This window comes from Mandrillus leucophaeus, unplaced genomic scaffold (genome assembly GCF_000951045.1).
Source record: "Mandrillus leucophaeus isolate KB7577 unplaced genomic scaffold, Mleu.le_1.0 Scaffold76, whole genome shotgun sequence".
Lineage (NCBI taxonomy): Eukaryota > Metazoa > Chordata > Mammalia > Primates > Cercopithecidae > Mandrillus > Mandrillus leucophaeus.
The window spans coordinates 4,537,364-4,559,437 of NW_012108252.1; the positions used below are offsets into that span (position 1 = coordinate 4,537,364).

Consider the following 22,074-nt stretch of genomic DNA (forward strand, 5'->3'; position numbering starts at 1 on the left):
ACAGCCTAGGGTGGGCTCCCTGCAGCCCCGCCCCCTAAGCCAGGTCCCGCCCCCGCACGGCCCCGCCCCTATCTCGTCTCAGACCCCTTCCAAGGGTTCCAGGCACCATCTCGCCAGGGTGGCGAGGAGACTTAAGCAACAGACTGAGAAGCATGAAGAAATGTTTTGTCAACTACCATATCTGCCAGTGAGAACCTATCAGAGTAAAAAAGAATCTGAGGCTGGCCAGTCCACTCGGACACCTTGGCCTGGATCATTTCTTCTTCCATAAAACCAGATTGATGAGCTGGGTACCATCAACCTGAGGCATCAGAAAGCTCTTTCCCAAGCACCGCTGAAAGGTGCTTCACGGTGCTTCAACCTGTCGCTTCAGCTTTATCCACCTACCAGTGCTGCGCAGATGTCTTTGGTATTGAAGATAGCCAAGCTTCAGCTTCTTTTTCTTCATTCAAAAAGGACAGGTCCTTAAACCAACTTTTTCTTCCAATTCTTACTTCTCAGCCAACCATCTCACCACTTCCTTACCTATCACAAGGCCACCTTCCCCTGTGCACTGAGGGCCCTTGACCTCTATAAGGCACTCAGTGTCCACTCCCCCGACACACCTTCCCTTATGAAGTTGACAGTATTTCATAAGAATTCAGTATACAAAATGGTGCCGGAGGAAATGGCAAGACAGAAGGCCTAAGAGACAGACGGATGGATTCATGGAAGTTTGGCTTCACAAAAGATGAAGTTTTTCAACACACAGGAGATTAAGTTTACCACCTGATTCATTCAACACTAGTAATTTTATTTCAAAATATAAATATTTCACATTAACAAAGAAGTTACATCAGTAGGTTGTCAAAGCAAGTTAAAGCTAAGAAACAGCATTTGTGTGAGAACAGAGTATTTATTGTATTCGAATATTCTTTTTTACCTTTGAATTGCCTCCTTCGCCTGAGAACCCGGGGATGATATATTTTCAAAGAGTTATGTAAGCCAATTACAACTCTATATCAAATCTTAGTTCAAAATTAAATTGCACTGGAAATACACTTCAGTTACCTAAATAAGTGGCACTGCAAAGGGCAAAGGGTTTTCTTTGGGATGGCTACAATGAGAGTTACATCTGCTGGGTCTCTGCAATAAAAAAGAAATGGTATTTGATAATAAGCCAAAATGATCGGAATTTGCTTCCATACTTTTCACTGTGAAATAAAAACCTAGCAAAAAGCTAGTAAGAAACCAGGTGTCTAGTAAAGAACTCTGGACTTGGAGTCAGAAGTTCTGCAACTAAATTCTGGCTCCATCATTTTGTGGTATAAACTTAGGGGAATATCACCAAAAACTTTTCAGAGCCTCCAGAGCCCCCCCAACTTTACAACAAGGATAGTACTGTCTCACAGGGCTGTTACAAAAGGTGTCTGAAAACTATAAAGTGCCATACAAAAGCATTATTAAAATGTAGTATCAATATATCACCACTGTATTTGCACATTAGTTAATCCTTGAAAAACCTGCAAAATTAAACACAAATACTGATTTTACACACCATAGGTGGAAAATAATCTCTATACCTTAAGTATAGCTCTAAACACCAAATATGCTTGCTTTCTAGACTTCAAGATTTATTACACACTACATGGTACCACAGTAATAGATCTGCCATTCAGTATTTCCATTAGGGATGTCTTCTCAAACAGCTGTAAACTTGATCAAGGGCCATGTTTCCCAAAGGACCCTGTAGTCCTTTGAGATGCTCTGAGGAATAAAGAAGGGGAGTGCAGTCTAAGGTCAAACAGTGTTTGTCCCCTCTTATAAATTCACAATGTGTAATAGCATGTTCAAAACTCTTAGAAGTCCTACAGACAGGAAACAAACTCAGCATTCCTTCATTTTAATTGACCATGCAATCCCCCACCCCCAACACACACATCCTTTTTTCTCTTACATCTATTAACATCTCTTGGAACTACTGCTATAAGGAATACATTTTGTCAAAAGCTGCTTGACCATGAAGAAAAGGAAAGAGAAGTAGAACAATGGACAGAAAAAAAAAGAACTCTATTCTACTCTGAATTCTGTTACTAACTGGCTGTATGTGTATGTCAGACAAGTCACTTAAACCTATAAATTTGTGTCTTTCTCTAGAAAGTGACAGGACTACCTAATTTTAGAAGTCCCATTCTAGCACAGAATTTTTGACTCTAGCAGACAGAACAACTTGATTTATAATTCTCTTGAACTATCAAAAATAACCAGTGGCTGCAGATAGCATGTGTGTTTTTTTGCAGGTTCCCAATAATCAGTAAGTTAATAAAATGAATATATTTTGATGGTAGAATGTTGAAAGACAAGAAACTAATAAAAAGTACTCGTTTTTAGCTGGAACTAGCATTTGGAAGTAATGCTAGCCAGAGGCTATTTCCACTGTGAAATGCACATTCAAAGTCCTAGTGTAATATTCTTGTAAGGGTCTTAGGAGGCCCCTCAGAGGAAACTGCAAGGTCAGGGTTAGAGTATGAGAAGTCCTAAAGGTTTTTGTTTTTGGGGTTTTTTTTCCTATAAACCCTGAGGTTGAAAGCTCTGGATAGCTCACCTAAATTACTTTCCTCTAATCTAACCCCTCACAGCCTGAATTTCTGAGTATTTCTTGCCCAGTAGTGACACATTCCTGAGGCACTAATATAACCCAAATGGAAACTACAGGGCCTAGGAAATCCAGATAGGTCACAATGAGTTCATGTGAAGATCAAGGTGAGCCAGAAGATCTCCTCTGCAAGCCATTTAACAGCCCTTTAACTGTAATAAGCAGCTCAAAGGCTACAGAGTTTGTTTACTTACAGGGTCTCCATCTAACATGTTGGATTTCTTCCCACTGTCATGGGTCAACCCACACTAGTCTCAGAAGTCAAGGGAAAGCTCTGCCAGCTAACCACTTCTTATATCAAAGAGGGTGTGAAGAAACCTTGCAATTTTAACAATAACTAAGACCAGCATGTACGGTGGTCTTACAGAGATCACTTGCAGGAACCGACATTGATAGGAACACTTCAGAACTCAAACAGCACTCACATATCATGGAATTTATGCTGAAAATCCTATGCCTTCTTCTCTCTCAGAAAAGAGAGGAGCATACCTGTGTGGAGAGCTTGTATTTTCTCCCTTCCCATCCATTCGGTTTACAACTGAATAGCGAATGTGAACTTGAAACTAATCTTTAATAAATCTATAAAATGCAAGATATTATGACCAATTTCTGGACTCAGTTTTTACTGAAGTGACTTCTACTTCATCAATGTACCGTCTGTTTCCGAAGAAACTTCCTCTTTCTGGGTCAAATTCTGACTGAGATTGTAAAGGCAGGTTATCTTTGAGACTTGAGCTTAAAACTCCTACCTTTTCGTACCACTTGATCTCTGTTGCCCTGTTCAAATTCTGTAAACTTCCCTCATTGCATCTGAGGAATCGTGGCTGGGATGCTTCTTTCTGGTTTGGAGGGTTCCAAGAAGACCTACCCAGCTGGCGGACCTTCCTAGTCCTTCTGCTGTTGCTGTAGCAATGGGGCAGTTCAAGTTTCCTGATCATGGCTGTGAAGCACTCTGGGGCACCTCTGCTCCTGGTATTTCAGGGTGATATTACATCACTGCTGCTAATTTTGGTAGCTCTAAACTATTATCTTAAAGACCTCTAAGAACCTTATATTTATGCTAATAATTATCCCAGCAAGAAACATTAGCTCTAGCTTTTTGCAATATCACTTTATACAGCTAAAATCACTTTGTATATGTATAGTAACTCATTGTATATATTTGTCTCTGATGAATATGTACTAATTACAGCTATACACTAACCAGTGCATAATGAACAAAAATTAATGATTTTTTAGCCTTTTAATGCAAAAAAATTAAATTTTATATTACATATGATCTGGCTAAGAGCAAGAGGTTTTTTTTTCTTTTTTTTTTGAGACGGAGTCTCGCTCTGTTGCCCAGGCTGGGGTGCAGTGGCCGGATCTCAGCTCACTGCAAGCTCCGCCTCCCGGGTTCACGCCATTCTCCTGCCTTAGCCTCCCGAGTAGCTGGGACTACAGGCGCCCGCCACCTTGCCCAGCTAGTTATTTTGTATTTTTTAGTAGAGACAGGGTTTCACCGTGTTAGCCAGGATGGTCTCGATCTCCTGACCTCGTGATCCGCCCGTCTCGGCCTCCCAAAGTGCTGGGATTACAGGCTTGAGCCACCGCGCCCGGCCAAGAGGCCTTCTTATGAGTGACCTCCATCACGCTGTACAGTGCCTGGCACGGAACCTAGAGTTTAGCAAACTCTCAAGAAATGTTTTAGTGAATGAATGATTGACTAAAGAAGAGCATGAGTTACTTAGTGACCAAATCTAATACTCAGTGAAATAGCTGATTATAATCGCTAAAGCATTCATAATAGAAATAAAGAGATCTGTATGCAGCCTACTCCATACAAACAGAAGATCTCATGGTGGCCTTTTCTAAATAACATTTTTCTTCAGCAGTGTACGAATAAATTTAAGCTGATCATAATTATCAGTAACTTCTTAGGGAGATGTTTTAGGACAAATTATTAATATTTCTACCTTTAAATACTTTCCAAAAAGGAAATCTTCAACACTTAAGAACTACCCCCACTTTTTTTTTTCCTTGGGACAGTGTCTCACTCTCTCACCCAGGCTGGAGTGCAGTGGCGCCATCTTGGCTCACTGCAGCCTCAACCTCCTGGGCTCAGGTGATCCTCATACATCAGCCTCCTGAGTAGCTCGGACTATAGGCACACTACCGTGCCCAGGTAATTTTTTTTATTTTTTGTAGAGATGGGGTTTCGCCATGTTGCCTAGGCTGATCTCAAACCCCTGGGCTCAAGCAATCCACCCACCTCGGCCTTCCAAAGTGCTGGGATTACAGATGTGAGCCACCACCTACAGCCTGGCAGAGAACCCTGTTCTTTTTCACATTCTTCTGGGAGCAGAGGATAGGCCTGATGACTGTTTTAAACAGTAGAAAGGGTTCAGCTAAGAACTACAGTCCACTCTCAGCCCTGTCATATACTATAGGACAAGTCTTCATTCACAACAAATAGATAGCAACACCTGTCTCGTAACACTGGGAAAACTGCATACAGTATTTAGAAGGAACACTAGTACAGCAGAATCTGCAGACAACGGAGTCAAAGATCTGAGGCCAAATCCTACTAAACTTTACAACTTTGAGTTGGTCACTTTTCTGAACTTTAGCTTCTCTATCAGTGTAAAACTGATGTAAAATAATATAAAGCTATATGAAAGCTGATGTGATGTACTTGTGAAATAGTATGTGCAAAAGGACTTTGTAAAAATGTAAAGCACTATGCTGGTTATTGTGATATCTGAGATATTTTTAAAGTTGCAATTCAATTCAACAAGCATTCATTTAGAGTCATGTGCAAGGCACTGTGCTAAAAGATGGGAAAATACTACATAAATATAAAATTCTGCTGAAAACTAACTTATTGGCAGAGTTCCAAATAATGAAACGGATACATTTAACAAATCAAAGTATTGCTACACCTGAGATTTTTCACTTCAAACACTTGGAAGGAGACAACCTAACAACAGCATGAATTTTATCATACTGTTACCATTCATAGCAGCTTAATAAATATTTCACTTCAACGTGGTCAGCCAAGTTTTATAATTTGGCAATAGTGTAAAGGAGCGTTAAGAGAAAAGGAAGAGGAGGAAGAGCTTCAATCTTTGTATCTCCCAAGGATACAACACAAAACTGAACATCAAATAAGCCACCCCACCCTTATGCTTATGATTTATTCTTTCTTAAAGAACGTATAATACATTGTGGGAGAAGCGCAGAAGATTCATTTTTCCTGCTCACTCAACTACACACTCAAAAGTGAAAGCCCTCTTCCTTGAAAAGTGACTGTCTTAGAAAAGTTTAACAACAGATTTCTTAAACCAGGAAAAAATTACACCATATATTCTTTTAACAGCAGGTAGTTTAGAGTTCTTAAAATAACTTTATAAATATATAATATAGCAATATAGATAACCAAAGTGGAAAAATTTCAAGCCAGGGTACCAGTGTATAAAATGAAACTTTTCAAGCCATCTTAACAACAGTTAAGTGAGCAAACTACCAATTCTGAACTCTCAAGCTGTGTTTTAAAATACAAAGCATCCCGCAGCAAGTTCTCTCTTGTCCAGGCATTCTGTATGTAAGGCCAGGAGGTTTCTGCTTCTTTCCTGGGTTCTGCTTGCTAGGCACAGCTGAAAGGGCAGAAGGCCACAGCTGAGCTTAACTTACTGTCAAATTTGAACTTCCTAGAAAAATCACTGCAGAGGAAACCATATCAACCTACTGAAGATTTCAGATCTTCAGAAATGTCACGGAAAGTCCTAAAAGAAAAAAAGACGGAATGATCAGTTGATTACCATAAAACGGTATCCTAGTTTTACAATCTTTTGGAGCCCTAATAAGATTATACAGTCACTATTTTTTCTTAAGATTTTCACTGAGTATTGTTTCAAAGTCTGCTAGTTGTTGCTCTTTCTTTATCAACAAGAACTCCATTTTTTTGCTGGATCCATTGTCCAAAGGACTATTTCCCTTGAAACTACACATGACCATGTGACTATACTTTGGTCAAAGAGATTTAAGTAGACGTGCAACTTCTGGGCAGTTCCTTAAAAGAGAAGAGCAATCTTCTTCAGCTCTTCTACCTTGTTACTGGCTTCAAGTGGATATGATGATTGATGTTAAAGAGAAAAAACACTAAGAGATCAAAGATGAAATGCTAAGTGGATACATTTTATTACAAAATAGAAATTGTAATCTAACAGAGTCCAAGCTCTAAGGGATGTGGTTCAGTGCAGGAAAAATGGGGTAGGTCTTTCAATCAAGTGACCTTGTACTTCTACTGTTTCTGACACACATTAAACAAGCTAAGCAAACAATGTTATTGGCAGGTAATATCTGGGCTGGATGATGGTGGCTGAGCACCATGCCTGGCTGCTGCATACATGAAATGTCTACCTCAGGACTGTAGTAGCTAGCTTGCTTTTGCTACATAATTTACATGTCTGAGCTGGGATAAATCACCTGGTTAAATTCACATCTATGCTGGCAGCCAAATGGCCAGGTCAGAATTTATCAATGAACATAAGCTCAAGCATCCATATAAGACAAAAAGGCCTCGCACCAAGGCTGACAGTATATCAGGATGAAGAGAGGCTGGGACCAGATGTTTATGCAACAGTCATTCAAGCCCTGGATGGCCTACCTTCTTTTACACAAGCAAGAAATAAACTACTAGGTTAAGTCACTGTTACTTTGAGTCTTGTTGATGATGGGTTTTTTGTTTAGTTTTTGGTTATGTACAGCCTAAACTACCTTAAGTGATACAGATATAAAGCACAGTCTATTACCATCCTTTCAGATAGAAGTTATATTGCTGCTCCTTTACAGTAAGTCCACATATTAGAAATACAGAAAAATATTTGCCTTTACAGTTTGTTTTTGTTTTTTTGTTTTGTTTTTTTGAGACAAGGTCTCACTCTGCTGCCCAGGCTGGAGTGTACTGGTGCTATCTCGGCTCACTGCAACCTCTGCCTCTGGGCTCAAGCCATCCTCCCACCTCAGCCTCTTGAGTAGCTGGGACTACAGGGAACATGACACCACACCTGGCTAATTTTTGTACTTTTTTGTATAGACAGGGTTTCACCATGTTGCCCAGGCTGGTCTTGAACTCCTGAGCTCAAGTGATCTACCCACCTTGGCCTCCCAAAGTGCTAGGATTACAGACATGAGCCATCATGTCCGGCCCCAAATAATTTTAATATTATAATAAAAGTTATATTAATTATATAATATAAAGTTATATAATTTATATTAAATTTATAATTATGTAAATGATGTTAAAAGTTATATTACTTTGCAATATCACTATATTTTTTCTTTATACACACATACACATATACTATGTTGTTTCTTCATAGATAGATAGATAGATAGATAGATAGATAAAAAGACTTGTTTTTTAAAGACAGGGTTTCACTCCGTCACCCAGGTTGGAGTGCAGTGGTGTGATCACAGCTCCTGGGCTCAAGAAGCTTTGGGCTCAAGTGATCATCTCACCTCAGCCTCCCAGGTAGCTGAGACTGAGCTATGCCTAATTTTTTTTTTTCAAATTTTTTAGTAGAGATAGGGTTTCTCTATGTCACCCAGGCTGATCTCAGACTCCTAGCTTCAAGTAACTTCACCTCAGCTTCCCCCAAAGTTCTAGGATTATAGGTGTGAGCCACCGTGCCTGGCAGATTTTTTAAATCATAGTCAAATAAAGCTAAGTTTATTTCATACTAATAACCAACTCTTGGTTATTGTCAACAAATTACTCAACTTTTTCATTAGAAATAGAGCTAAAGGCCAGGCATGGTGGCTCACACCTGTAATCCTAGCACTTTAAGAGGCTGAGGTAGGAGAACTGCTTGAGCCAGGAGCTCAAGACCAGCCTGGGCAACAGTGAGACATCTCTACAAAAAAAAAAATTTAAAAATTAGCCAGGCATAGTGGCACATGCCTATAGTCCCATCCACTTGGGAGGCTAAGGTGGGAGGATCACCTGAGCCCAAGAGGTTGAAGCTGCAGTGAGTCTAGGTCATGCCACTCCAGTCCAGCCTGGCCAACAAAATGAGACCCTGCACCACCACCACCACCCCCCACAAAAAAAAAAGAAGGAAGGGAGGGAGGGAGGGAAGAAGGAATACAATGAAGTACAATATAAAGTAAGTGTTCCATAAACTTAAGAAACAGCTCACAGTAGTAGAAACTAAAGATAACAAAAAGCTTTCATTAGGTACAATCACCTAAAAACTTACAAAACAAACAATCTGAACTTCAAATGTAATTCCACAATCATGCCCCCTCCCTTACTCCTTTTCTCTCCTGACTCTCAATTCATACAAATATTTAGGAGGCCCACAGGCAAGGCAGAGTTCAATTAAAGACTAACCTTGCAGCACTCAATGAGGAAAATACTTCAGTGTTAAGAGGGGAACAGGTAAAATGTCACAGAAAAGAAATTACCTTCAAGGATGTTCACTTATCTCAAGGCTCTTTCAAGGATGGTGCCCTAAGCCTCTGGATCTCTGAAGCACATCTCTACTAGCACAGCTCTACTTTGAAAAACTGTGAGTCTCCTGGCTATGGATCCTGAGGCTTTGAGAGGGTTTATGTGTGACAAGAATACACCAACCATTTTTAAAGATGCTGGCTGATCTAATAATTGAAATGAATTTTCTTTTCTTAAAGATTTTTATGTTCTGAAAACAAGTACGAAAGTGAAGATTTGTATACACACATGTATGTTTATATGCATTAATATCTATTTATCTATCTATCTATCTAGCTATCTATAACCAGTGTTTCTCAATCTTGACATTGTTCTACATTATAAGATGTTGTGTAGCATTCCCAGCCTCTATCCAACTAGAATGACAATCAAAATGACTCCAGACATGAGAAAATGTCTGGGGAGAAAAAAAATCACCTTCACACTCCTGTCAGCACTATAGCTCTAGATAGCTATTTTTCAGTCTCACCCAAGTTTGTGTTTTTACATTTGTCTACAGGCCAAGCTGGCTGCTGTCTCAGACAATATGAATTTCAGGTAGCACTTAATTCTGAAAAGCCCTGGAAAATCTTTGCAAGCAATAGTCAAAAACTGGCTAATACTACAAAGCATTTTCTAATACCCAACGGGGTTCTCTGACATCTTTTCAAATTTCTCAGATACCTACAATTTTATATCTATTAACTATTCATTTCCTCTAAATTATGAATGAAGATTTCTGCCTCAGGGCAAAGACACATTAAATAAGATTAAGGCTGTGGTTAGTCTAGTCACTGCTCTCTGTTGACAAGGAAGCTTAGCTGTAACCTTGAAATTCCTACCTACTATTAAATTTTGTCTCCAGGCCAAGAAAGCCTCCAAAACGACTCAGGAAAACAAAGAAAACCAACAACTTGAAGCAAGCTTAGAAATCAGTTACTAAGAGTCTTTCATCTCAATGTTCTCTCTAGGTATGTAGGGTATTAGGGTGATGGAGCGGGAGGTGTGTGTATAGAACCCTACTGAAGTAACACTGATCTTGAACAAATCTCTATCTCCAGGAAAACAGTATCTATAGTCTAGAGATGCAGAAATTATTTGGTTTTTGGCTTATTACAGAGGCACAGCTCTAACTAATAAGCAAAGTTCACAAAACTATAACTCTGTGCGTTAAAAATAAACACTGCATTGACACTATTTTCTGAAAATGTTTTAACATCCTACCTAAACCATTTAAATACAGTATTCTTTCCCAAATTCTAAGGATTATTATGCTGCAAGGAATCATGGTTATAGAATTTCTCATCTAAGAATAAGCAATGCAGAACGGGACCACAGGTGACTGGGGGACTACAGGACTGTTAACATTTTACACCTCCTTTCAGAGCAACAGGGATTGTGCAGTGTAGTCTCTCACTATTCCTTGCTCTTTGAAAATATTTTGGGATCTGCTTGCCTCAAAGTTTCAATGAGATCTTTACAAATTCATTTCACCCCCTAACCTCTTCCCTCCATGTAAATGTTTAAATCTTTTATGATTTAACAACGGAAGACTTGTTGACTTCCAGCTTCCTAGACGTGCAGAATAAGTTATGGATGCCTGAAAGTTACAACTGACTAATTTAACTTACTTAGCTGGTTCCCCAGCACTGACTGTATATTTCCTACACCAGTACCAGCATACAATCCTGTGACAGACCACCTGCAACCACTATTATACATATCCCCTCCCTTCCAACAAATTTGGAATAAAGTTCTAAGGCTAGGGTTTACTATGTCCCATCCTCTTTTATCAGCCTCAAGGTTGTATTGAAAAATCCTTTTTATCTAATCTGCTTTTGGTTTCACTAATTCACAACTTCACTAAATCTTCACCTAGCACTTTCTATGCACCAAACACCACGTTACGAATAGCAAAACAGTGGTCAAGTTAGATATAGCTCCCACCTTCAAAAAGTTTACCAACTGATGGGAAAAAACAATGAATTAAACACACATCTATAAAACATGTATTAAGTTTCAACAGAAGTATAAGATACCACAGGGACACAACAAGGACTTCTTACCTAGTTCAGTTTCAGTAATATTTCTCACAAAAAGGGTACTTTGTATGACCATGATATTGGACTTGGCTGGGAGGGAAGTGGTATTCTTTACAGAGGGGACAACACTGCAAAGATGACACTGCCTTCTGGTAACTAAAACAAGTTTAATAAGGTTGAAAAATGAAATGCAAGGCACACAGCACAGAGATGAATCTGGAGAAGTAGACAGAAAAAAGGCATGAGAAGAGAAATGTGACAGGACAAATTAATATGTTAGCTTTATCTTGAAGGCCACGGGAAGCCACTGTGGGAATTTTAAGCAGCAGCAGAGTAGAATATTTATGTTTCAGAAACATCAGAGAGAGGGTGCTATGAAGAATAGACTAGAGGGGGGCCAAACTCGAGGCAGGCACCAGTAAAGAGGCTGCTGAAGCAATCCTGGCAGTGGGTCACACCGCTGGGAGTAAAGAGGATGAACAGATGCAGGAAATTTTCAAGTAACAGAAAGTAAATCAAATGTATTCCCTTTCTAGCCCCAGTTTACTCTCTTTTCTCAATCTTCTAAAGTGGAATGACAGCAAGTGCACCCCAACTGAAATTCTTAGGGTTAGCGTAAAGATCTGCAGAAGTGGGGATGGTTTATGGCGCGTATCTTTATGCCTCACTTTACAGAGACCCAGAGATGGGGTTTCACCATATTGCTCAGGCTGGTCTTGAACTCCTGGACTCAAACGATCGCCTGCCTTGGGCTACCAAAGTGCTGGGATTACAGGCATAAGCCATTATGCCCAGCAGATACTCATTTTTGATTATACTTTGGGTATATAGTTATGAAAGATATAAACCTCAGATTAAGAAAGCGAGTACAAAAACAGCCACAAGTTACTAAATCTTCCCTAGAGAAACATAAAGCTGAGTTCCTAAAGGACCACATTCCAGTTGTCACCTTCAACACTGTCAAGGTGTAACAGAGGGCAAAGGAAAACTATAATATGGAGAACAGCATCCCCCAAAGACTTCCTGGGATATACGCCTTACAGGATTTTCTGGGCTTTAATATTCACAGACTGCTGCTCAATTTTTAGTAGAAGTGAAAGAAGTCTATCAAAGCAAGTCTGATTATCCTGTCCAAAAATCAAGAAAGTATGCATGATTACAGGGAAGTTTTCGCCTTTCCCTACCATCCCATCTCCCTAAACAAGCCCACTATTAATAGAGAACAAAGAAGGGAAAGGTTCTGATTATTCAGTAGAGGCCAAAATAGTTGGCAGCCCAAAGCTGTGCTGTATCCACTACATTCTCACTATCAACAGTGAGCAGCAGAGAAGGTCTTCCTTCCTACAATCTTTCCTTAGGAGAATGGGCATTCATCTGTGTGAAGATAGTAGTCCATCAAGTTTTTTTGCGGTATGGAATTAAGAGGTATGTCTGTTTAATAAAATGCAACCGTCTATCCTGTATTGTCACACTGTAACAATATACAAATTCCTAGAAAAAGCCAAGCCCTTTCAGAGCTCATGCTTCTGTAGCTACTATTCCCTCACAGCCTCATTTCTTCCACTAGGAATTGAGCATTCTGAGTACAAAATACTGTTGACAGAGGTTGACATCAGTAATTAAAACAGACTTGGCCCTGGCAGTAACAGCAACTATAGTCAAGTTGGGATGGGGGAGAGAGAAAAATAATCAAGTATATAAATGAAAACTGTACTCCAAAAAAAATAAGTACAAGGTACAAACTATAAACACATTAAACTGGCAAGGAGGCCATAACCTAATCTTGGGGGTAGGAAACGCTTCTCTGATGAACTGACATTCGAACTGAGATCTGAATAGTTAGGAGTTCCTTAAGAAGGAAAGATGGGGGGATTATCCAGATGGAGGATTATCCACATAGAGAAACCAGCAAGCACAAAGGCCCAGAGTTTCAGTGGCACCTAGTGTATCTGAGGCCTGATGGAAAGCCAGTGTGGCTGCACCATGGACAGCAAAGGCCATGAAAGAAAAAAAAAAAGAACTAAGAGGCAAAAGCAACAAATTCTAAGAAGGTGGAAAGCGGGTGGGACTGCTATGATCTGGCACATGTGATAGAGTTTGGTTGTCTGTCCCATGCAAATCTCATGTTAAAATGTGATCCCTAATGTTGAAGGTGAGGCCTAGTGGGAGGTGTCTGCGCCATGGGAGCAGATCCCTCATTAATGGCTTGGTGCCCTCCCCCCAATAATGATAAATGAATTTTTGCTCTATTCGTTCAGGTAAAAAGCAGTTTGTTTAGAACAGCCTGTTATCTCTCTTGCTTCCTCTCTCTCCGTGTGACACACCTGCTTCCCCTTTGCCTTCCACCATGACTGGAAGTTTCCTGGGGCCTCACCAGAAGCAGGTGCTGGCAGTATACTTCTTGTACAGTCTGAAGAGCCATGAGCCAAAATAAACTTATTTTCTTTACATAAATTTTCTAGCCTCAGGAATTCCTTTATAGCAATGAAAAACAGACTAACACAAGACCCTAAAAAGCTGAATCTTAAACCAGTAGTGAGAAAGGCCGGGAAACATTTTGATTTATTCGGAGAAATCCCCCAGGCTTAGGAACTGGTGACATCAAGTAACTCTGGAAGTAGAGTCGGAGGTGGGGGAAAACACAGGACTGCTCTACAGTTTCCTTAAAGAGCAGTAAGACAACACCCTCTGATAGCCTCACCCCACCTCCCACCCAGCCAAGCAGCTGACTCCACCCTCTCCCCTCCTTGGCAGAAAACTAGAGGTTTTTCCCCTCTGGAGGTTAAAAAAAAAAAAGTCTCTGAACTAGTGCACAACAGGCAGAAATGAGGGTGGGCATCCATCCCAACACTGGGAGATTAAGTGGATGTTTACATCTTGAAGGCTGTCCAGACCCTTTCCTCCTCCTGGCTCCCGGGAGGCTGGCAGCCAGGCTTTTAGTCTCTAGCCAGATTAGAAGCTCTTTCTTTGAGGACTACACGAGCCCAAAAAGGGGACCAAAATCACTGACATTAAGGGCTGGACAAAGCAGTGGCCCTGCCACATTATATTATGGTAACACATATCATAATCTACCACAGCTTCTGAGTCTCTTTTCTTTTTGGGACAGAGTCTCGCTCTGTCACCCAGGCTGGAGTACAGTGGCACAATCTTGGCTCACTGCAACCTCTGCTTCCCAGATTCAAATGATTCTCCTGCCTCAGCTTCCCGAGTAGTGGGGACTACAGGTGCATGCCACCATGCCTGACTAATTTTGTATTTTTAGTAGAGACGGGGTTTCACCATGTTGGCCAGGCTGGTCTTGAACTCCTGACCTCAGGTGACCCACCCACTGCGGCCTCCCGAAGCGCTGGGATTACAGGCGTGAGCCACCGCGCCCGGCCGTATCTCATTCTTAACATGAGCCAACAGCCAAACATCTTCAATACCCGATATTGTGGTTCTGTTAATACAGGTTAGTGTCCCTTATCTGAAATGCTTGGGAATAGAAGTGATTCACATCTTTTTTGCATTTGGGAATATTTACATTATACTAACCCCAAATCCAAGAATCCAAAATCCAAAATGCTGGCCGAGTGCAGTGGCTCATGCCTGTAATCCCAGCACTTTGGGAGGTTGAGGAGGGCAGATCACCTGAGGTCAGGAGTTGGAGACCAGCCTGGCCAACATGACGAAACCCTGTTTCTACTAAAAATACAAAAATTAGCCAGGCGTTGTGGCATGCACCTGTAAGTCCCTGCTACTCAGGAAGCTGAGGCAGGAGAATCATTTGAATCTGGGAGGCAGAGGTTGCAGTGAGCCGAGATCGTGCCACTGCACTCCAGCCTGGGTGACAGAGTGAGACTCTCCCTGTCTCAAAAAAAAAAAAAAAATCCAAAATGCTCCAACAAACACTTCCTTTGAGTATCATGTTGGCATTCAAAAAGTTTCTGATTCTGTAGAGTTTCCAACTTGGGATTTGGGATGCTCAACATGTATGGCAAAGGTGGATGGATTTTATAGATGTCATAAATGTCCCTCATTAGCTGACTTAAAAAAGAGAAATTATGCTGGGTGGGCTAGGTCTAATCAGGTGAGCTCTTCTTTTAAAAAGTCTAGGGATCAGAGACTGAAGTTAGAAAAATACTCTCCTGCTGGCCTTAAAGAAGCAAAAACCCAGATTATCAGCCGCCTATGAAGAGAGGCAGCCTCTAGGAGCCATGAGTCTCAGTTACACAACTACAAGGAAATGAATTATGCCAACAACAGGACCGCTTGAAAGAGGACTCCAATCCACAGATGAAACCCCAACTGTGACTGCAGATTGTCAGGTCCTAAGCAGAGGAACCAACCAAGTTTTGCTTGAACTCCTGACCCATAGAAGCTGTGTCGTAAATGTATAGTAAGCTGCTAAACGTGTAATTTGTTACATGTCACACAAAACATAAACCTCTAGGCTAAAAAGGCACATTTTATTCTAAGGAAATAACACCTCAATAAAGGAGACTGAAAAACATGTGCAAGTAGAAATGGAAAGTGCTATAGTAAAGCTACAAGATAAAGTTGAAGAAATCACCCAGAAAATGGAGCCAAAAAGACACAAGTGAAAAAAGAGAGAAAGTATTTAAAATGTGAAATGCCCAGTCCATGAGGGTCAACGTCAAAATAAAATAAATTTCTGAAAGAAGAAAAGGAAATAATGAAACAACTCAAGAAAAATGTCAGAACACCAGAACATAAGTTTTCACTTTTAAAGGTCTTAGCAAGTGCCCATCAGGACAAAAAAACACAGATAAACAAAAAGATCTTATATGTCTTCAAACAGTTAAATTAACAAGAATCAAGAATAAAAATTGCTTGACTTTTAACAACAATCCTAGAAGCTAGAAAACAATGAATAAAGAAATGTTAAAGAAAAAATGTCAAGCATAGAATTCTCTACATAGGAAAGCTATCAGATTAAGTATGACATTAGGGAAAGCTTTTTCAGACATGCATCGTCCCTCAAAATTTACCTCCTATGCATATTTTCCTGAAAATCTACAAGACGATGTGCTCCACCAAAAAGGAATAAATCAAGAAAGAAAATTATATAGGATATAAGAAATAAGGATTCCAACGCAAGGGAGAGTTGAGGGAATACCCAAGGTGATAGCTGAACAGCAAGCCAAAAGGACAGCACTCCAATGGGGCAGACCAAGACAATCAGGAGAGTCTTGTTCAGAAGACCAACTATGCCTGGTGCAACTGAACATACCAAGTGGAGAGGCGAGTGCCTGGTGCGGACCTTGAGATGGGATTAGTTATAAGTACACGGAAAGCAAAGCAAATAAAAACCAGTTATCTTTACTAACTCAAGAGAAAGCAAAAGTCGTAGGGGTAAAGAAATATTGGAATATATGACAAGGCTCAAATATGAATATAATTTAAAGTCATAATAATGTAAAACCTGAATACTGATCTAACCAGTATCACAGTTTGTTCCGGGGGAATGGGTAGTGAAAGCTAACTTCTAACCTTCCAAGTGGGAAGTTATTAGATGATGCCTATACATGACCAAATCAGAAATAAGCATGTCATTTCAAGATATGGAGGTAAATACCAAAATAATTAGGGTCAAAAAGTGGTTCCTCTTAGAAAAAGGAAGAGGGAGAAGGCAAAGCCCTTATTTTTCACTGAGTTTTGTAGAAATTTGACTCTTTAAACTACGTGCATGAGTAACTTTGAAAGACAAAGGCTATATACATGGGTCCTCACATTATCTTTTTCTACTCCGCCATACCACATAAGCATTTTGTACTTTTAGAAAGAGAGAGGGTTAAAAAGGTTTATTACCTCTAAAAGAATTCATTTAAGTTGCTTTTGTTTCGCCTTAAAAACTAACTCTTGCTTTAGTAACTTGAAATCATTAAGTTTTACTCAAAATAACAGCAAAATATTGATCAATTCTCTTTTTTCTTTGTGTTTGGCAAGCCCATGGAACACAGCCTCAAGTTAGCAAGTGCATTCTGTTGCTTTTGAGCACACTGGCATCTCAGGTTACCTGAGCACTTGTCTTTAAGAGGCAAAGGCAGAAAAGGATATCATAGTGTCACCACTACCAAATTGGGAAGGCCCTTGTCAAAATCACCGAAGCATCTCTCCTTTTATTCCTTTGGAAAAACTGATTTTCCCCTGCCATCAAGTAAGGATCATGCATTGGCTAAAATGGCCCCCTAACCGGCTCTAACTCAGAGACTGTACTGCATTTGTCCCGAGTTAAAGGACCATGTCTCTTTTCACAAAATATAACACTGAAAACAAAATTAAACAGAATCATGTTGTTAAAGAATTTTACATAAAAGCATAAAATATTTTCATTAAATGCATTGTCAGAAACAACTTGTCAATGACTCCTTGATTATACAAGAATATCCAGTGGCAGGAAAACTAGTGTTTTCCAATTGCAGATAACAAGGTAAATGCATATAGTTTATGGAAAGTTAAAAATCTTTTACTTTTTATTCTGAGACTGTCCTTCTTACTTTTTTGTTGTTAAAATGTAATTTCTGGCACACAACATAGAAAACTGTTTTTAAGTATCCACCTAAACTTAAAACCAGATGTATAACCAGACATTCCACTTTTAGGTATATGTCCAACTACAGTAAGTACTATGCGCATGTCCACCAAAAGACATGTACAAAAACGTTCATGGCAAAATAAGAATTTTTTTTAAAAAAGAAAGTATAGCAACTTGAATTATAACAGACACAAACTGCAAACTACCCAAATATCTATTAGTCCTACAATGATTAAATGTGACTGTGGCCGGGCGCGGTGGCTCAAGCCTGTAATCCCAGCACTTTGGGAGGCCGAGATGGGCGGATCATGAGGTCAGGAGATCGAGACCATCCTGGCTGACACGGTGAAACCCCGTCTCTACTAAAAAATACAAAAACTTAGCTGGGCGAAGTGGTGGGCGCCTGTAGTCCCAGCTACTCGGGAGGCTGAGGCAGGAGAATGGCGTAAACCCAGGAGGTGGAGCTTGCAGTGAGCTGAGATCCGGCCACTGCACTCCAGCCTGGGCGGCAGAGCGAGACTCCGTCTCAAAAAAAAAAAAAAAAAAAAAAGTGACTGCAATATATTCATGTAATGGAAGATTAGACAACAATGAAAGAATGACCCATGAACAGAGTAAAACATCCAACGACATGAATGAATCACACAGAGACACACTGTTGAGCAAAGAGGGCTGACTATATGAGTATGTACCTACCATATGATTTCTTTTACATGAAGTTCAGAAACAGGCAAAACTAATGAAAAGTGACTACAGTTAGAATATCAGCAGGCAGTGGGGTCTGAGAGGAGGCAGGGAGAAGCCTTCTAGAATAACAAAAATATTCTATATCTTGATATGAGTAGTGGTTACATGGGTGTGAGTATATGGAAAAATCAACCTGTCTATTTAGAGGTATATTTGGCTACTTAGATGTACATCCTCATCATATATAAATTATACCTAAAGAAATTTAAGAAAATTATAAGACAATTGGGAAAATTTTTCAAACATTATAATTTATTTTATGAAATGCTGGTGACAGCAGATAACAGCAATTGTTATTTTCATATTCGTACTTACAAAATAACACGTTGCAACTCTATATTGGTGTCCCAAATAATTTTTTCCCAACTTTGTATTTTAAAAATGTATAAACCTACACAAAATTGAAATGCTGGTACAATTAACAACCATATGTCCTTCATCTAGATTCACCAGTTGTTAACATTTTGCTACAGCCACTTCCGCTCTCCCTCTGTTTTGGCTGAACTGCTTGCAAATAAGTGGCAGACATCATGACCGGTCATCTTTAAAGGACATTCTTCTACAGAACAAAAGTGTCACTGGTTATGACTGGCTATCATTGTATCACTGCTTATCGAAGTATCATTATTAAACTGGTTAAACCAAATTTAACATTGATATATTATTTAACATATGGTCCACGTTCAAATTTCCCCAATTGTTTCAGAAATATTCTTTATAGATTCCTCCCATCCCCAATCCAGAAATCTATCCCAGACTCATGCCATGCATTTGGTTGTCCTATTTCTTTTCCTTTTTTTTTCTTTTCCTTTGAGACAGAGTCTCACTCTGTCGCCCAGGCTGGAATCCAATGGCATGATCTCGGCTCACTGCAACCTCCGCCTCCCAGGTTCAAGCCATTCTCCTGCCTCAGCCTCCCGAGTAGCTGGGATTACGGGTGTCTGCCACCACATCTGGCTAATTTTTTGGGTATTTTTAGTAGAGATGGGGTTTTACCATGTTGGCCAGGCTGCTCTCAAACTCCTGACCTCAGGTTATTTGCCCACCTCGGCCTCCCAAAATGCTGGGATTAGCGGTGTGAGCCACTGCATCTGGCCTGGTTGTCCTATTTCTTGAGTCTCTTTCAATCTGGTATACCATGTTCCACATGGTATTAAATTTTTTAACTTTATTTTTGGCTTTTCATGACATTAACAATTCTCAAACAATATAGGTTTTTTTTTTTTTCTTTGAGTCTACAGACTCTCATTCTGTTGCCCAGGCTGGAGTCCAGTGGCACAATCTGGACTCACTGCAGCCTCCGCCTCCTAGGATCAAGCAATTCTTCTGCCTCAGCCTCCCGAGCAGCTGGGATCACAGGCATGCGTCAACACACCTGGCTAATTTTTGTATTTTTAGTAGAGATGGGGTTTCGCCATGTTGGCCAGGCTGGTCTCGAACTCCTGACCTCAGGTGATCCACCCGCCTTGGCCTCCCAAAGTGCTAGGATTACAGGTGTGAGCCACTGCCCCCTGCCCCAATATAGGTTTTAAATTTTCTTGGTATATGAAACCCAAAACTCTGCCAACGATTTGTATTCACTTAGTGTCTTCTGCAACTTTTATCACAGCATTGGTACTCAAATACCTTTATCCTGACAAGTCTGGATGAAGCTACTTATCAAATACAGAGACAGGACAGCTCAATGTATAAACACAGCTTACGATTATTCTGCTTTAACTCACCGCTGAGTCTGAGCAGGCCATGGGGTCTGGTTTGGCGTGGGCACTGAATTCGTGGGACTCACTAGCATGGCACTATAGATATTGGAAGCAACCACAAGTATGCAGAGAAGAATAGGCCCGATGATTGCTCCTTCCAGGCCTAGGTAGTATGCTCCACCGGCCACTGCCAAGCCTGTCAGGTAAGGATGGCCACCTCTGGAATAAAGAGCATGACCTTTAACACACAAAAACTGGAGTAAATCTGAAATACATTTCTAATACAATGTTCATTCTTTAATACACTATGCTTTTTGGCATATTATCAGCTTTCTTTAGATCTTTCTTTAGATCACCTCGATGCATACAATGAACACTGACTGCAATAACATTGAGATGCAAGATTTTTTTTTCCTATGGGTGACATCTGCCTCTTTTTATAGCTCCAGGAATGAAATAATAAAGTCAGCAATGTTAATAGATATTTTATACCCATTTCAGGTGCCTGCCTATGATGGGTTAATGTTGGCTTAGGACTGGTTAGGAGTCACCTGTTAAGTTTTCCTCCATCAAGGATAATTAAGTGAGCATATAATTCAGTTAATTATACTTTTATACGACAACAACAACAACGATAGCATCCCTGTTACTCATAGGTCAGACTTTTGGCAACCTCCTAAAATACAGTTTTTAACACAGGTAATGATAAAAGGCCTCCTGAGGAAAATATCTGTCACAAAGCCCAAGATTTCTATTTCACAGGAGAATCACAAATGCCCTCCAGCTTATTACAGTATCACTTACAGAAGTGGAATGACATAAAATAGAACACAGTAGCACAGCACATTGACAATGACAAGAAAGGACCACTGACATCAGAAGGACTGGGAAATAAGTCACATTCTGTTTGTTTCTAGTTTTAAACATAGATGAGAAGAACAATTCAGTGAAGGGCAAATAACTAAATATCCTGGAAGGATGTTCTATATTACAGTTAAATCAAAGTAAGACTTCTGGAGAACCAGTCTTCAGGAAACCAATATATTATATTCATAATGTGTTTGTCTTTTTCATTCCAAAAAAATGATTTAGGGCAGTATTCCATGTTTGCTAAGTAAACTTCTTCCCTAAACAACACATTCAAGGAAAACTATCAAAAATGCTTAAAGTTTTTTTCCCCGTTCCGTCACCCAGGCTGGAGTGCTGTGCTGCAATCACGGCTTAATGCAGTCTCGACCTCCCAGGCTCAAATGACCTTCCCACCTCAGCCTCCTGAATAGCTGGGACTACAGGCATGTGCCACCACACCAAACTAATCTTTTTATTTTTGTGCAGAAGGGGTTTCACCATGTTTCCCAGGCTGGTCTTGAGCTCCTGGGCTCAAGTGATCCATCCACCTCGGCCTCTCAAAGTGATAGGATTACAGGCTTGAGCCACTATGCCCAGCCTTAAAGCTTTAAAAAAAAAAAAAAAATGTGGGAGTTTATTAATAAAAGCTTAACCTACTAAAAACTAAAACAATTTATGCCAAACCTTTCATTTCCCAATGACAACGTTTAAAGACAGTATTTTAGGCCGGGCATCGTGGCTCATGCCTGTAATCCCAGCACTTTGGGAGGCCGAGGCAGGCAGATCACCTGAGGTCAGGAGTTCAAGATCAGCCTGACCAACATGGTGAAACCCCATCTCTACTAAAAATACAAAAATTAGCCAGGTGTGGTGGTGCACGCCTGTAATCCCAGCTACTCAGGAGGCTGAGGCAGGAGAATGGCTTGAACCTGGGAGGCAGAGGATGCAGTGAGGTGAGACTGCGCCACTGCACTCCAGCCTGGGTGATAGAGGGAGGCTTTGCCTTAAAAAAAAAAAAAAGACAATATTTCTTTAATTCCAGCTGTAAACCTTAATATAAAATTTACAGCGAAGTTTAAAGAAAT

At 40.2% G+C, this 22,074-nt stretch overlaps 1 protein-coding gene across 1 annotated transcript in view; it reads right to left on the reverse strand.

The window, feature by feature from the left end:
• Positions 1-4,812: 4,812 nt before the first annotated feature.
• The window catches only part of TMEM245 (transmembrane protein 245), a 100,989-nt gene continuing 83,727 nt past the window's right edge, over positions 4,813-22,074 (reverse strand). Inside the window, exons 17-18 of the mRNA XM_011966376.1 lie at positions 20,165-20,359; positions 4,813-6,399 (exon numbers count right to left, since the gene is read on the reverse strand). Of these exons, the coding sequence (XP_011821766.1) occupies positions 6,354-6,399; positions 20,165-20,359 (241 nt within the window). The 3' untranslated portion in view covers positions 4,813-6,353. The remainder of the gene's footprint in view (positions 6,400-20,164; positions 20,360-22,074) is intronic.